The sequence below is a fragment of the Trachurus trachurus genome, assembly GCF_905171665.1.
Source record: "Trachurus trachurus genome assembly, chromosome: 17".
NCBI lineage: Eukaryota > Metazoa > Chordata > Actinopteri > Carangiformes > Carangidae > Trachurus > Trachurus trachurus.
Genome location: NC_139900.1, coordinates 34,733,287 through 34,751,296, shown reverse-complemented (window position 1 = coordinate 34,751,296; position 18,010 = coordinate 34,733,287). Strand labels below are relative to the sequence as shown.

The 18,010-nt window shown below is 39.7% G+C and overlaps 1 protein-coding gene across 2 annotated transcripts; it reads right to left on the bottom strand.

Annotated features, from left to right (window-relative positions):
* Positions 1-499: 499 nt before the first annotated feature.
* On the bottom strand, positions 500-17,465 carry lyn (LYN proto-oncogene, Src family tyrosine kinase). Of its 2 annotated transcripts, none has more exons than XM_083990907.1 (13): positions 17,311-17,465; positions 12,089-12,229; positions 11,669-11,711; positions 11,266-11,371; positions 10,466-10,564; positions 9,841-9,944; positions 9,531-9,680; positions 8,451-8,603; positions 5,385-5,567; positions 4,962-5,038; positions 2,716-2,869; positions 2,203-2,334; positions 500-1,542 (listed from the first exon to the last, which is right to left on the bottom strand). In XM_083990907.1, the coding sequence occupies exons 2-13, from the start codon at positions 12,218-12,220 to the stop codon at positions 1,340-1,342; spliced, it is 1,536 nt and encodes a 511-aa protein (XP_083847033.1). In that variant the 5' UTR covers positions 12,221-12,229; positions 17,311-17,465; the 3' UTR covers positions 500-1,339. The 2 variants fall into 2 exon arrangements, with proteins under 2 accessions (XP_083847033.1, XP_083847034.1); XM_083990908.1 differs by having other exon boundaries at positions 12,149-12,229.
* Positions 17,466-18,010: the final 545 nt, after the last annotated feature.

Genomic DNA, 18,010 nt, shown 5'->3' with positions numbered 1-18,010 from the left:
TGACTTCATTTGTAAAAACATGATGAAGAGGATGAGTTGCTTCTCTTGGATGCTAAGTTAGCAAACTACTGTTTACTAATCTGTTTGAGAAAATGGGTGATGTTATTAGCCACTACACTTTACACAGAGTTCCTTTCCATTTGTTTTAGTCCTGCTAATAAAAATAAACAAGTGAAGGATAAAACAACTAGTGAATGTGGGCAGCAGCGCAGGACGTGACACACACAGACACCAGTATTGTGCTGTTGGTTTTTGACTTGGCTGTCAAAGTTTGACCCCACACGACGTGTTTTGTTTTTTATTAGGCAGAATTCCTCGAGTTGACAGAAGTGATGATTATTGTGGCCATGTCAGCAAATGTCAGCAAATCCCTAACTAAAAAGACACCCAACACAATAAGACTTAGATATCATCATATATGTATTTATTTACAGCATTTAAAAGACTGTTTTGGGAACCTTTCTGTATTTTCATGCCTTACATTAAATCTAAACCTGTCAAATGTTACTTTCACTTCTACTCGGCAACACTAGAGTCATCCAAATCAAATTCAATCAAACCAACATGTCTGATTTATGAAAGGCCATATTTGAAATGAAAACATAACAAGACAAGACAACTGATTATACAAAAAAGCTACAGCACTTCAATATGAAGTGGATTTACAGGCGATCAACCCTTCACTGGTCAATGAAACAGCACAGTGTAATCGTCAAATTATGGTATGTCTGGTTCACTGTAAGAGCAGCTCATCAGGTACTGTAATAAGCAATGAAATGTAAAATGGTCAATCATAATCTAGTAGGGATGACTTCCTCCTGTACCTTCTGTAACTGGAAAATATGATTCTTTATAAACATGGGCAGTAGGCCAGCACTAAATCTCTGTGAACAGCAAAGATCAGAGAACGGCTCAGTCAAACAGCAATAAAATGAAATATATTTTCAGTATTTTTAATTATTTTGAACTTAAATAGCCTATATCATTAAAAATACTTGTTCAGTCAAAGAGGTGAATGGAAATGTATCAAAAGTCCTTGTTTCATCTGTGATTTTCTCAGTTCATCTGTCTGTTAGTTTCAAATATTGAAATGCCAAGATACAAGAGTTTGGAGTTAAAGGTACTTTACACAAAAAGCTGTATATAATACTCGTATGTTTTCTTTCTATCTTACACAATGCTTCAAGGTGATATTTTAAATTCTGTTCCAACCAACCAAGAGCACACAGCACACACTTATATAATACACTAAAGGTTCTCAACAGCAGTTATTAAAATAATCAGCCTATACAGTAAATGTCTATAGATTGTGTCATACAGCCTTTCTGCTTGTCACTCTCTATGGCTGCTGCTGGTACTGTCCCTCTGTGGCGGTGTAGAAGTCATCCAGGACGCTCTGTATGTAATCAAAGGTGGGTCTTTCCTCTGGTTTGTTCTTCCAGCAGCACATCATGACGTCATACAACTCAGCAGGACAGTTGTTAGGCTGCGGCATCCTGTAGCCACGCTGGACAGAGGATATCACCTCCCCTTTGGTCATACCTGAGGACAACACGCATGTGAGTAAAAAAATGCATTATGCAATATTGTGTTGGTCTAGGTCTAGGAGCTGATTTAAATCTGGTGGTATACACAGTTTGTCAGTGACTGAATTAGTTTCTCCATCCAGAATAAAGAAGACATAGGCTACATTTCACCACTAGAGGGCAGGAAATAACAAAGTAACACCTTCTAACATGTGCTCAGTACAACAATTCCTTCTGGTCATATTTCAAAATAAAAAGATTGTACTTCAAGAAATAATTAGGGCAGTTGTTAAAAAAAATCATATTAATTGGCTGGATATAAAGTAAAGAAGGGAAATAAACTCTCTAACAATATGAGCTGATATTACTTATCTACTGAAAGCTTCACTAAAGACAGTACTATGATTTAAAAATGCCATGTTAGACATTCAAGTTTTGCAAATGTAATGATCAAATGTTATAAGTGTATAATCAGATACACATTGTAATCTGTCCAAAGAAAATATACTCGTTATACAGGTTATGTAAATCATATTACAGGACTGTCGCTACTGAGGAAGTGACATGTTTGCAGCTTTTAAAATGCAGCATGTCAAGGTAGTATCGACTATAAAAATGCATCATATTTCATAAGATAATCATGTGTTTTATACAATCGCCATCGGTTGATGTTTACCTGGGTAAGGAATTTTTCCGTAGGTGATGATCTCATAGAGGAGAACTCCAAAGGACCACATGTCTGACTTGATGGTGAAGGAGCCGTAGTTAATGGCCTCTGGGGCGGTCCACTTAATAGGGAATTTAGCCCCTGCAAATGACACACATACCGGTAGTTACATTCAAATATTAAAAGTCACCATTAACACAACGATGTGAAAGATTATTATTAGAATAGACAGAATTCATCTATGTAAATAACTCCCCTACACATTCCCACACACCTCGCCCTCTCTGTCTTTATATGAAATGGAAGGTTTTTTTTTAAACTTCTCCTCCAGATAGAGAAACAAACCCTGGTTCCAGATCATTGATCAGCCAGGTGTAAAATCAGACTATATCACTGTTCTGGTGTGAGTGTGAGAGGAAACGTGTGTGAGCTTCATGGCAGTCAGTACCACTGGTCATTGTGTATGGGAGCACATGATGATGACCGAGTAGCCTATGTCTATAACACAAAGACAAAGTTTACCCTCTCTGGCAGAGTACTCGTCGTCCTCTATGACTCTTGCCAGTCCAAAATCAGCTATTTTACAGAGCAGGCTCTCTGACACCAGGACATTCGCTGCTCTCAGGTCTCTGTGGATGTAGTTCTTCTTCTCTATGTAGGCCATGCCTTCTGCTATCTGCAACAGCAAAAGAAACATATGATGTATATAACTATCATCACAAGTTGGACACTAAAACAAAGCATACTTTTCTCTTATATTCCAAGAGGATTTTCTATCTGTGTAATTTGCATTCAAGCATTCCCAGAAAATCACGACAAGAATCCAGTCATCTTCTGTGCACAGTTTCCAAGATTAAACAGGAAACATCCCACACATTATTTTTGTCTGTAATTTCCTCATAGTTTTCTGGGAACTGTCCTGGAAAAAAACACGTCATATTTGTGCCATTTCTATAAATAATAGGATTTTCTTGAAGGATCCATTTATATCTCCATAAATATGTTAGATATGAATTTTAGTCTTTTCTGTAAACAAGTTCAATGCTTTTGCATGTTGTGCTGAGCAGCTGCTGAAAGTGTCATGAGAAATTACACTTGGTACCAAAATCTATTATAAGATGTTAACAGTTAAAAAGAAATCATTACTAAAATCAATTAATAAGACAATATTATGTCTCTAACCACATGCATAAAACACAGGCAATACAAGGCTAGCAATAAAAGCACAGACAGCTGTATTCGGTGCAATCAGCTTAATCAGGCCCTTGATTAGTTTCTGTGTCCCTGTGTACTTAAATTAGGGATGTGAACGTGTACGAAAATATGTACACGTGTACACTGTGCATTTTTTTTCGTGTACACGTGTACACGCTTCAGGACCTATAGGTTGCTATAGCCTTATTTTTGTTTAGTCTGATATGCGCAGCCGGTGACACTGCAGCCACCGTGCCGGTGTTACACCGGAGCGGAGGAGACCGGACGGCGGATTCGTCCCGCCCCCCTCCCCCCCGACACGCACCGCACCGTAACTGGAGAGATCTGCCCGGTGAGCGTTCAGAGTCGACCACCGTACCACCGTACCCCCCCCCCCCCCCCCCCCCCCCCCGGTCTCGCTGACCTCCATCCTTCCTGATCCGCTGCAAGTTGCCAGAGCCCCGCGGAGCCCAGTCTCTCCCCTCCTCTCCCACACTTCAGCACCTGTCCTGGGCTACAGCTTGGCTCGCTCCACCGTCCTTTACTTTTGAAGTATAACTAATAATAATGCACCGTATTGCCTAACCATACACACGTATGAGTGATCAGAACAGTAAATTGTTTACACTACTTTTAAAAGGAGTAAGTCATTTAAAACGAGGAGCGAGCCGAGCCGAGCCGACACGGTGCAGCCCTGGACAGGTGCTGAAGTGCGGATGAGAGGAGTGGACAGACCGGGCAGGAGCAACCAGCCCAGAGGCGTCTCGTCAGTCCTCGGCCGTCTTTAATGTCTCGAGACACCCCTTTCAATTATTTTAAGGTTATTTGTTTGTGTTTAGGGAGGCTATATTTGCATAGAATATTTCTTGGCAACCAGAAAAGCAATGTCTGACCCGGCGTTTATTTCGGATGGGCGTTTACTCGGTGGCGGTGCCATCACACTCGCTCGCAAAAAAAAAAAAAAGAAAGGAAAAAAAAACTCACTCACGCACATTTTGTCTGGAGGAGGGAAGCGCGTCACAGCATCATTTTTATTAAATCATAGTTTTCTCTAAATTAAGACAGTGTGAGGGACTATTTTTCACCCAGCCCCCCAAAATGTACGCTATGTAAAAAAATAAAAAATAAAAAAATAATAATTGCGTGTATCGTTTAGGGATTTTTTACTAAACGTTTACAGTTTCATTCCGTGTAAACGTTTACACGTGTACACAGTCACACCCCTAACTTAAATAACTATGACTTTGTTTTCATCATTGTTCTTGACTTTTAACATTTGCTTTCTTACTTATTTTGGGGGAGGTCTACCAGCCTGACGATGAAATGTATAATAGCCTATGTCCTATAGTAAAATAATAGCTTATATTAAAGAAATACTGTTGATAGTCAGAATGACTTTTGGCTCAATAATAGAGATGTTTTTAAAAACATCATCCCTTGGTTTTATTAGACTGACTGAACTGTTATATTTTTACTTTAAGTTACTGTTCCTCCTTTCACTTCAGCAATGAAAAGATCGACTTATGTGTGTTTCACAACCTTCAGGAGAACATGCTGTGAGAAAAATGTGTCACCTGTGCTGAGAAATCGATGAGCTTGGGTAGCTGCTGCCTGCAGCCCAGGTCGCTCTTCAAGAAGTCTAGCAGGCTGCCTGAAAACCGACACAACAGGAAACAATGTCAGGGCCTTGTGTCTCTGTGTGGTGCGCATGCTGCACATTTAGCTCCAAGTTTAATCTGCAAATATTTATTTGAAGGTTCAGCTCAGTTTTTTAAGCCTTAAGTTTTTTAGGAAGCAAAATTATCATCTTACATCTCGAGCTGCTAATCTTCCTGAAACATGACCAGTTGTGTGTTCACATGAGGGCTGAGTCACAACACGAGCTGCTGACATCTGCACTTCTTATTTCTCCAAATAACGATTAATGTTAACTTATTGCGCCGCTGCATTTACTGGAAGTCACGATATGTGTAGCGTGCGTCTTAGAGCTCACTCACCGTTTGCCATAAACTCAGTGATGATGTAGATGGGCTGCGTCTTGGTGATGACAGCGTAGAGCCGCACCAGCCTGTCGTGCTGCAGCGTCTTCATCACGTTGGCTTCATCCAGGAAGGCCTCCACCGTCATGGTGCCGGGCTTCAGAGTCTTCACTGCCACCTTGGTGTTGTTGTTGTAGTAAGCTGTGTGTGCAGAGGCAGAGAGAGGAGGAGAGGAGGAGGGAGGAGAGGTGGAGGGAGGGGTGGTGGGAACATGGTTGCATGGTGTCAGCACTGCAGACACTATTGATCAATAGAAAACTGACTAAACAAAAAACTAAAAACAGATGATGGGATCTATCATCACATTATCACGTGGTTCTGTCACAACAACTGAGCTGTGTGTTTGTGTTTTTTTGTCCTTTCTCTAGTGATGCTAAATGTTAGCATTAGCTCCATTCTTTCTTGTTTGTTAGAGAGGAACTATGCAGGGATTTTTATCTTAGCTATTTTTTTTACCTTAATTAACCAGCTTTGGAGTAATTGTGATGGTTTAATAAATGACCTGATGATCTGTAACGTGTTACAGGGAGAATGGAGGCTCTGACTTCCATGTAGCGTCTCTTGGCTGAAAAAAATATTTGCAAGATCAGCGCTGCCCCGGTGTCTTAGCTCTCGTCTCTGCGGCACCGCGACACAAAAGCACTTCATACCGGTAATCTCTTGTTTATGACTGATACTGTAAGACTACACAAATACATGTTGTAACATATGATATATAACGTTACCGCTCTATTGATTGATTTCTCGCCGGCTTCGTTGAAAACAAATGCACATGGCCAGGAGGAGGGTTAGCAAAACAGAGGAAAAGAGACCAGACTTGCCCATTAAATATTCTTCTTCTTCTTCAGCCAGATGGCGGTTGTTTACTGTGTCAAACACTAACCAATGGTAACCAATGGTAATATAATCTTTAATGTCACAATGCATTGAACTTTAGGTAATTCCCTTAGCTAATGTCTTTAAAGTCCCACTCCCGCGACCCTTTTCGGTCATTTTAAAACCAGCTCATTAGCAAAGCTCATTAGCAATGCACCTCTGGAGGGTGGGCGGAGACTGCGCTGCTCTGCACCCGCCCAGCCACCTCCTCACACCCCACCCCCCGCTTGCTGAGAGCTGGACATTGTACAATTACAGATTCAGCGCGTTTACCGCAAAACTCCACACTGGGATTCGATCCCAGACTGTAACATAGTCCTTGCTCACGGTGCAAGCTGCTCTACCAGGTGAGCTCTACCTGTTATACCTTGACAGCTACACCAAGCTGACAAGCTGCTCTACCAGGTGAGCTACACCTGTTATACCTTGCAGCTACACCGAGCTGTGAAGCCTTTCACCTCTGAGCCAGATGCAGAGCGGGGCGGGAGCTTGTAGCACTAGTGCCCTCCCCTGGAGCTGTGACACGTCAGCTCCAGTCTCCCTGAAACTGCCAGTTTGAGTCTGCCGTTGGTTCACAGCAGTTTGAAGGCAGAAAAACTCAGAAATGCAATTTTGCACTTCCTTTTCTGCTGATATGTCCTCTAACACAAGAAAAATGCCACAGGAACATGTGAAAAGCACGAAAAACACGATTTTCATGGGAGTGGGTCTTTAATGCGAACCTGTGCCCACATGCTGTCAGTGGTTTGACATGTTTGATCCCCTCACTCCTTTGTCACTGCATGCTTCTAACCTGGGTCTGTGTTATTGTTCTCTGACTATCGAACTGTTTTTCATGGGTTCCTGTTTCGGCCAGCTAGTCTCCCCATCTGCCTGTTCCACAGTCTTGTGTGTTTGCTTTCATTGTACCGTCCTAACTGTGTCTGTCTGCATTTGTTTCCTGAAATCACTGAATCGTGACAGTGACGAAGTTGAAACTTGAACATCAGGCCTGTTTACCCCTCACTGTGAGTCAGGACCCTGACGTATTAATACGGATACAGTTTCATCCTATGAAGAAAAAACTATCCAATTACTTACTGCACTGACTTTGTATATAAGCCTGGCACAGGATGATGAGTACTTTAGCCGTGTTGGTGGCACGAGTGGGATGTTCATGAAACTGAAACTGTTTCCTGATGTAAATCTGGACTCTTCTTTTACCCTTACCGTGATAGGAAACCTCCCCCTCCCTGAAAGGTGCTGCTTCCAATGGGGTTCAGTACCTTTTCTGTGTCTATTGTGTCACACAATATTATTATCCATTAACAACATGGATTACATTAACAGTAATGTTGTTCTGTTCTCTAGTTTCAGAATTGCCCAAATTCCTGGAACCAGACTCTTCCGTCATTAACCACCCAAAGATAGAAAACATGTTTTAACCACTCATTCGTCACTTCCCGCTTTCTTCAAAAAATTGCGACAGAATTGTGAAAGAGGGCATGCGAATATTTTTTAAACATGGTACACAAATGAGAAACTTGACAAAGCTTTTAATTAGATGTACTGTATCGCTCTTCCATTCTCCCTACACACCCTCTCTGGAATATGTGTGTATCTAATGCAAATCTCCCTTGAAACTCCAACATTTCCTTCACAGATGACAGCGCTGCCAACCCCTGTCTGTCATTGTCCTGAACCACCTCAGACTCATTGTGTAGACTCCTTTGAGCATAATTTCAGAGTAAAACATACTTTCTCCCTGAAAATATGTCACACATGTTATGTGGAACACAAGAAGGAAGTCATTTTTGTTATAATTATGAGGAAATGGAACTTCCCTGTGCTGTTTACTTCTGCTGCTCTGAAACTACTGTAAATGAAAGAAAGAAAAAAAATATCTGAAATACCTGAACCTGCTCATCACCATAACCCTGCTATAATAAATGGATTGGGGGTGGCATTAAGCCTCTATCGCACATTAAAGATATTATTGATTTTTGCTTCTCACAATTTAGAACATATGTCAAATAAACTCCATGGTTCTGGAAGTAGGATTTTTGAGTTTCGATGAAAAGTTAAGTTTTGTTTCCAACTTCTCCCTGTATGCACTATATAAAACTTCTTGAATAAATGAAAGTAAATTACGTTTTCCCTCTTACTCACCCATCCAGACTTCTCCGAACTGCCCAGCTCCTAGTTTCTTCACCATCTTTATAGACTCTTTGGAAATCTCCCAGGCGTCTTTATCCCACGGTTTCTGAGCTTTGGGTTTTACACATGGACGGTCCAGTTTTCGACACAGGCCATCTGGTTTACCTGGAAAATGAAATCCTTTTTAGTCTCAGACACTGTAAAGGTCTAATCAATGTAACTAGGTTCTGCACATGTTATAGGTATAGGGATGAACAGATGAAATAACCCTTTTCTAAAAGGTACTGTCTAAGGAGCTGATAAATGTATCAAGTGCCAAAACTTGCATTTACTCCTAATGGCCACTTGAGGCTTGTTCCAAAAGCAAATCACACCATCATGTTAAACTGATTTACATCACAGCAGATAAAAGACAGGTTTACAGCCCTGTCCAAAAACCGTTTTAGTCTCTACAGCTGATCTTCTCCTTCATGACAACTGTAGGGTGTGAATACATTTTTAGATAAGATAAAATAAAGATCTACTTTATTAATTCCCAGAGGGAAATTCAGATGTTACAATAGGCAGTAAAAATAAACAATAAAGGCGAGAAAAGCATAATCAAAAGACTAATTAGATAGTAGAATAAATAGTTATGTACAAATATTCACCTGTTTTCATGTATTCATAACCGAGTGACAGGTGGGTGCCACCCCACAAGGTGCTAGCTGCCTTGACATCACTGTGTGTGTGGTTGCTGATGCCGTTTGGAGGATTTTTCATGTAAATATCTGCTGCTGCTTGCTGTGTGGTTAATTGACTAACAGGGGGTGTCGAAGTCTGCGTTCCTGTTTTTGAAGGGAGTTCTAGCTGTATTTTATTTAGCCTGTGTCTTGGCACTAATTAGCAGGTTTCTGAGTCTTTCCTCACCATACTGGGCTTGTTAGTTTAGCTTGTTGACTTGCTAATTAGCCAGAAAATGCTCAGCCTGGGGTTAGTCCTGAAGTGAGATGCCCAGGCGCCCAGCTGTGCGAACGATGCAAACAGGAAATAATACAATTATGTTTGTTTTTTTCGATTATTGTTTTTCCCAACCTCCAGAGTCATACTCACTGTGGTAGTGTTTGATCATGCGGCCGATGTCAGGAAATGAGATTTTTGGGGAGATGTAGTAACCGCCATTATCCAGCATCCTTATCTTATAGTGTTTGACTGAATCTGTCCCCTGGGCGTCCACGTCTCTGATGGACAATGAGTAACTCCCTGTAGAGACATCACAAGACAAACAAGAGAAAGATCCATACTTGGTTTAACTGGTTCAAAAATGAAGGAGGAGCACAGCCTGAAATCTATACTATATCTTGACAGTGAAGGTTCATTGTGAATGTGTGTGTTTCTCTCAGTGCGGTTGTGATTTCCAGACCTTTTGATGTTTCACTCTCTCTGATGAGATAAGAGCCGGGTTTGTTTGCCGGAGCCAGTAGCTGCCTCTCTGCATCCTTTCTTGTGATGTCCTTGAAAAACCACCTGCAATGATCAGGAAACACACTGAGTATACAAAATAGACTTTTTCCTCATGCTACAGTTTTCTCTTGATTGTTTCAGATATCTTCTGAATCAGCCTTCACATTCTCTAAACTGCAGGTGCAAATGTCACACAAAGTCAAAACCTAGTTGTTGTGTCAGTTGAGTGGCCAATGTAACTGAAATGTAAAGTTGTTATTGTTGCTAGAGAATTGTACACGTCCCAAAACAATGCAGCTGTCTTAAATGAATGAGACATAAATGATACACATACACATAATCTGTAGTTAATGACAAACTATTAATTTTAACTTAATGTTTTGGAAAAACGTGTTTCTAATTTGAGAATTTAGCTAAAGCAAATGAGAGAAACTACTATTGAGGTGTAATTAATAGATAATTACGTTAAAAGTCACCCTGTAATTGACACAAATTAGATCTTTTTTAATGTCTGTGCACAATTGTACAACTATTGGTATTGAAGAAAACATTTTAAAAGTCATTTATTTGATGCAGGGACTTACTCCTCTGTCTCGATGGTGTCAGCTTGTGCGACGTAATTGGACGGGATAAATCCTTCTTTGCTGGTTGTCAGTGACTTTGCTTTCCACCACTCACCACGTCTGCAATAAATACCAGTTGATTTAAACACTTTTTTTTGTCTTGGCACCTTCTATAAACTCACCCTTACTTTTTACATGAAATTGCACTTTGATCACTTTAAAGGAGACATATTATGCCCCCTTTCCACAAATTAAAATAGTTCCCAGGTGTCTTAAAGACATTTCTTTGACATTGCTTTGGTCAAAATACACAAGGATCAAACATCACAGCTCTTTCATACTCTCAAAACAGCCCTGTTCAGAACGGCTGGTTTAAGTGCCTGTCCCTTTAAATGCCCCACTCCTTCTACCGGTCCCAGGTAGGGGTGGTATTTGGCAAATTCGAAACCTAGTTACTGGAAGACAACTGAGGGAACAGCTCCTAAAACCACATGGATTTCAACCGGGAGCTTGAAAATTACAGATTTTTTTTGTCAATTCTCACATTTTGGGGGCCGGAAGGCAAGACAAACACCCAAATATATGTTAAAGAGCCTTCAAAAAGTGATATTTCCATAATATGTCTCCTTTAAAAATAGAAAAAAATAATAATTTTCTATCCTAAAAGCATAGTGGAGTGTTGCCTGCTTGTACTGTAATAGCTTATATGTATTATCTTATTCTCGTGGTGTATGGTTTGCCTCACATGATGTTCTCAGTTATATATAACTGAGAACATTTCATGAAGTTGAATCAGTCTAACATCAATATCAGACACTCACTCCTCTAAGACCCTCAGCTTCTCTCCTTTCTTGAACGCTAAGTCGTCTGGGTGTGTGGATTCGTATGGGTAGAGGCCAACCACTATTGTGCCGACCCCCCTTTGTTCTAGAGATGAAACAGAAAAAAAGGCATTGACATGTCAAATAGTGCACAGCAAAACTTTATTTTATTACTGCAACATATGGAAGAATACAGCATTAGCATAGCACCTCACCAACCCAAGACTAATAAATAATTATAACAGAGTAGTCTTTTACACTAACTGTAAGTCAGGTGAACAAACAGGTTTCATGCAGTTTGTTGATTCTCTATGTTGAATTTCAAATACAACATAAAAATAAGACACGCTACGTTCTAACAATGCATTTTACACCAGTGCTTGTTGCAAAATATGAGGCATACCTTCCATCTTTTGGAACACCTGGCCAGGTAGCAGTGAGCTGTTCTATAAAGGCAAACCAGGAGTTTGTAGAATCAGAAATAATGCAAATGTTTAATGACAGGGACAGAGAATTATTATTTGTTTCATATTTGGCTCTCACGGTCTGTTCCTCATCATCATGTCAGATAGCTACTGTATAGGGAAGTGGTGTTCATTAGGAAATGTATGAGTCAGTTTTTCCTAAAAGGGTGTAGCTTCAACGTAAATTACGTAAACTACAAAACAAAACCACGAATATTAAATAGATTTTCCATTTAAAAATGGTTTAGATACAAATATTAAATGCATCACTTTTACACTTTGATTGTCAGCACAGCAACTGCTAAGAGAAAAGAAATCAGTGATATGGTGTTGTTCAGTCCAGCTGTCTGACTACTTACTATGTTGTTTTTTGTATTGAAGGTGGGGTCTCTGACATAGTGGGTTTGGTCGGTACGTACAGTCTGCGGGTTGATTTTCCCCTCCACACCTCCGCTCAGACCTTCACTCAAAGTGGACTTCATACAGCCCATCCTGCCTGCCTACAGGGGGAAGTGAGAAAAAGGAAGAATGAACTTGAGTGTTACACATTTACCATTTACAGCTGCTGAAACAAACACAATTCTGGTGTTGAACACCTGTGACTTCTAAGTTTTGGAATGTAAAAATAAAACCAAGGTGAACCCAATCAGGGTCATGTTTATTTGAACTTTTCCTATCGGTGAGTGATTTAAAAAATAACTGAGAGGAAACCCACATACACCTTGGTGTTACCTTATGGGGACAAGCCATTCTTAAGATATGAAAGCATTTCACTGTAAAGGACATATTTGTTTAACATTTTCTTTACACATGCTTAATAAATCTGTTTGCTCTGGATCTTGTACAAAAGCCATGAGCACCATATGATAACATTAGCAACAGTATATAGTGCAAAATTCTTTACAGCTCTTGAGATCCAAACAACTTTTTTTTATTGCTACTAAGACAGTGTTTTTATCGTCATATGTATGACATAGGGAACAGTTCTACTACACTACTCTCAAACTGTAAATGTAAAGCTAGGTTGTAGTTGATTGAGCAAACAAATAGCTGGATGGTAATGTTTTATCTGCACCTTACTAGGTACTTTACCAGTTTAAGGGTGTGTGAAATGATGTCATTTATAACAATGACCTAAACTGTACAAGCTGTAGGCTACACAGTTTAACACGTTTATTTATTTTAATCAATTAAGTTTTTGTTCACAAATGTGAATATTACCGACTGTGTGAATGTAAATGCAGAAGAAGCTAAGATTGATTATTTTTCTTACTTTTTTGGGAGATTTTTCTTTTGAAGCCTATTTTAGATCAATTTTAAGAACAATATTGAGCCAAATATATCAAATTAGTGCTACCCTGCTGTACCATTTGTCAACTGTTCATTCACTAAATAAAATAATTATTGCTGCAGTTTTCTAAAAAGAGGTCACTTAAAACTGAGACACAGATACTGAAACCAAATGGCCACACACAGGAGGCTTCCTGTGTGACAAATGGTGATATGTCAAAGGTGTTAAGGGGCAAATGAGACCACAGCTCTCCATCCGAGTATAAGGTGAACATTTACAGTAAGTTCTAAACGGATCATTTGCATCATACTCTACACTCACTATCATATTCCCTAAATCCATAGTAGGCAAAGGGTTAGCTAGTGATTTATGTTGTTTAATACATGGCCGTTTATCAAACTTAACCACAATGTAATAATTATTGTTACCATTAACAACCAGAATTAAAATCATCTAATTTCAAGAGAGCTTATTTTAACCCAAAACAAGTGCCCAAACCAAGATTTTTTACCAGAACATATCCAGGCCCTGAGAGTTTATTAGTGAACTTAATCCAGTGGTGGCCATCTTCCACTGACATCACTAAAAGGATCTGCAGTCTTCCAGGTTGCAAGAGATTCATTTTCGATTTGATTGTTTCCCAATCAATGAGCAAGAGAATACAATGAATAATGAAAATCCTCAAGTTCATCAACCCATATTTCAAGGTAAAGCAACTTGACTATGAAACCAAATAACATTAATGTTTAACTTTTGCAGGAGCCAGTGAATTCATTTGTCATCTGAACACTTTAGTGGTCCTAACGTCAACATTTCTGTGAACTGATAACTTCACATTTGCTAGTTTAGCTTTAATCTGCATTGTCTCCAGTGTAGCGTGGTAGTCTTCTGTCTCTTCATGAATTTGAAGGAAGGAAGGAAGGAAAGTGAAGCATGTCAGGTTCTGGCCATTTTTGCACAGGATTTATAGAGATATTGAAATGTTCAAGGCTTCCCACCATCAGCATAATATCATGAAAATACCATCCGTGTGTATATGGTCGAAGAGTTTTGTCCCAGCGTTTACACAAGTTTTGGTAAAGTAAATATCTATATGGTTTTACAGTGTTGGTGTCTGAATAAGTGCCACAATGCATGATAATCGTTACGTATTAGAATAATTTGGCTTGTGAAAATAAGTGACAACATAATGACATGGCAGAAATAATTGTTAGGAAAGAAGCATGATAAAACAACATAGTGTTGATCTTAGATAAGATAAGATCAGCTTTGCTGATACCACACGGAAACTGTCGCAGCAGCAGAAGTGGGTGTTTGTCATAAATCAACAATGAACATGACACTGTTGGTCTTTCAGTGGGAAACTACAACGTATGATTGAACAATACAACCAATGAAAAGAGGAACACGCTAAGCCAGTCAGTCCAGCAGGACAATGAATGCCCCTTAAAGCATCAGGAAACAGAACAGGGGTCATTATGGAATGATGGATTTTACTGCAAATATTGTCTGGCCAGTCAGAAAATGAAGAAGGTAAAAGAGCTCAGCAGTGAAGAGGAGCAACCAATCACATAGGCCTACAGACCATGTAAACTCATAAACATTAAAACTTCTTTGGATGTATATCCTCGATCCAAAAGCAGCACTGACAGCACGCATGTCCACCACTGGTGGTTTTGTTTCAGGGAAAACTACAAGTTTGAATTGCAAGCAAACAGAAACAAAAGATATCCATGTTGCAAGAGTCAATGCAGCCCTGAAGACCTCACTGACCCGAACAGAATCTGACTTGCTAGCTGACAGTAATAATGAACCAACTGTATCACCATGCTATTCTGTGTTTAGACTTAGGCACATACGTACCATAAGCTAAATGCTTTAGCTGCTAGCAGTGCAGCCTGCTCACACTGATGATGCTAACATGCTGATGTTTAGCAGGCATGATGTTCACCATCTTCTCCATCTCAGAGTGTTAGCACTTGCAAATTAGTAAAGCACTAAATTCCATGAACAGCTGAGACTGATGGTGTATCATATGGCACTAGATGAAAGATGAAAGATTCTTTTAAATTCCCACAATGTAAAGCAAAATGAGTTCATGACGACAATCTACTCAAGTCGATTGTAATCTGACTCACAATTTAATCATTTGCCTGACTAACATTAGCAGGACATTTACTTATTTATTTCGGACATGTTAATTGAATCAGACTTCATCACACACAATTCCAGTTACACAATACAAGCAACATGACCGAAAATACAAAGGACTAAGGAATGCATATGAAACTATCTGGTTCCTCAACATGTGGGAACATAGAAACTATAAGATAGACCTTTACTGACCTATTTGTGACCACCAAGGGGGCAGTTGTCGGTCTGAGATGTGAAGCTCACTTCTGCGTTCAACAAACTGCAATCCCCTCGGCTGTCGCTGGGGGCTGGTACCAGAAGCGAGCAACTCTCCATTGCCCGTCATGTTAAAATCGCCGACTTAACAGCTTTAAAAAACATATTTACAGCCTGGTAGCATTTATTTTTTTGGTCTCAACCAATAGTTCCTACCCCCGCACACACTCTGAGGGGGGTGATTTTTAAAAAAAACTCTACCGTTTTACTATTATTAGGTTTAAAATTCTCGCCAATTAGGAAGCAGAAACGTTGAGTGACAGGTCCGGAGACCGCTGCTACGAGGCCAGTGGGCGGGGTCTCGGCCGGCCAACGGCCGCACCGCTCCAAATATGGCAAGTAGAATCCAACATGGCGCAGCTCAAACCTCCGTAGTAGCGGCACAAAACAGACTCCCCCAAACCAATGGGTGACGTCACGGACGCTACGTCCATTCTTTTTACAGTCTATGGTGACCACTCAGCAAGAAACATTAAATGCCACAGTGGAGTTGCATCCTCGTGTTCTAGCTCAGCAACAGTGTAAAAGAGGAAAAAAAGTTTAAAATGTAAAGGGAATGTGTCATTTGTAACTTTATGCCTTTTGGAGATAATTTCATCTTCCACTTGCTTATGTTCACATGAACAGCATGCCACTGTATATCATAAAAGTATAGACCTCCACTGAGGTGATAGATAAATGGTTAGAGGTTCACTAAAGTCGTTTAGATGCATCCTGCAAATTGATATAACGATCCATCCAATAGTGGATACCTACACACTGAGAGGAATGTGAATACATATTAACATATTATAGTTAAAACCAAAGTGCTGCCCCTAGAGAGACACTAATAGTGATAATTTTCACATACATTAATTCTAGATTCATTTAAACTTCTTCCTTTAAAGCTTATGGCCTTTCTCACCACTGTCTCCAACACAATGGCACTTTTATTCCTTAGGAGACTAAATTCATGATGCCGTTTTAAATTACAGTGCTGAAACATTGATGGTTATAGTCCAGGTGGCAGGGTTTTGGGAAAATGCTGCACAACTGGCCTAGGCTGACCTAAATCTGACTTGAGACAAGATTGTTTGGGCAAGAGTTATGGAAACAAAGGTCCATGCACCATTAACCCTGGGACAAACAGAGAAGGGGACACACCTAAAAAAAACATTTAATGAGCTTAACCTGCCTAAACAGAGGTTTACAATCTGCAGATTATTATGAGCCATGACCTATTATTGTGAATAAGGTGTGACATAGCTAGTGAGCCAAAATATTATAACAAGCAGCTGGATGTTTGCCTCTGATCTGGTTCAATGCCTCTGTAATATATTTTTAACTTGACAGTCCGCAAACAGCCGGAAACCAAGGGTCTAAACCGATTAGATGCCACACACACACATGCACACACAGACGCACACGTGTGCAATGTGCTTTGCTATGACACAAACTTTTCCTTCCCCCTGGCTGCAGCCACAGACTCAAAAAAGTGAAGAAATGAAAGACGACAGAGAAGAGGAAATAATGACTGGAAACGTGTTAGTAATGGATTAACCTGACCACATTCCCAGCAAAACCTATAGCACATCAAGTTAAATTAGTGGTGGCATATTTCAGTAAATAAAAGGTAAACATTAAAAAAAAAAAATACATGGAAGAATCGACAAAAAAAAAACGCAAATTTGAAATTGAAAAAAAAAACTTTATTATCAGTTGACTAGTTAGAAATTAAATCAATACAGCCACTCGCATAACAAATGAACCTGTTATCTATAAGCATCTCAACTCTCCTCCTGTGTGTTTGCGTATGTGAGTGTGCACGAACAGACTCTGATAGTTGCACAATAGCCTGATAAACACTGGTATCATTCATGCCTCACATCCATTTGTACTCACCGCTCACACTGTGTATCCTAGTTAATCCAGTCCTTATAAATCCTCTAGTCCTCAGATATCTTGTCTGTGTTTTTCATCAGACTGACCTACAGCCTGCCTGACTGTCAGACTGCTGATGGGATGTTAGACAAGCGGGACACGCCGACTGATGTGAACTCTTAACACTGAGCCACCAGAATGAGGAACTTGGAGAAGTCGGGGATTTTTTTCTTTTTTTTTTTGAACTGAAACTTCCTGGTACAATTGTCCAATGATTATTTGCATAATCAGCAACACACACACACACACACACACTCACACATACACATACCCACACTTGCACACTCAACAAAAACAAACTTAACTAGACATTGATAAGAGTTTTTACAATATGTCATAAAAACAGAGCAGAAACTCTTTAGTATCTGCAGACATTAAAATTTATAGTGGCCTCTCACATTTCATCATATACTTAAATAAATTAATATAACAACCTTGACAAAAGCTACATGTGTCTAAAAATAATATTTACAGTTTCAGGTATGTACATTTGAATATTTACCTTCATTTTGAGTAATGCATTTTGTTGTCACACAAAGTTTTAATAATTTCTCCCACACTGCCCCCTGCTGGCCAAATGGCTGAAATACAACAACACAAGAAACAGCATCATTACTGTCATCCATTATTTATTTTACTTTGTTTGACACAAGAAGTAGAA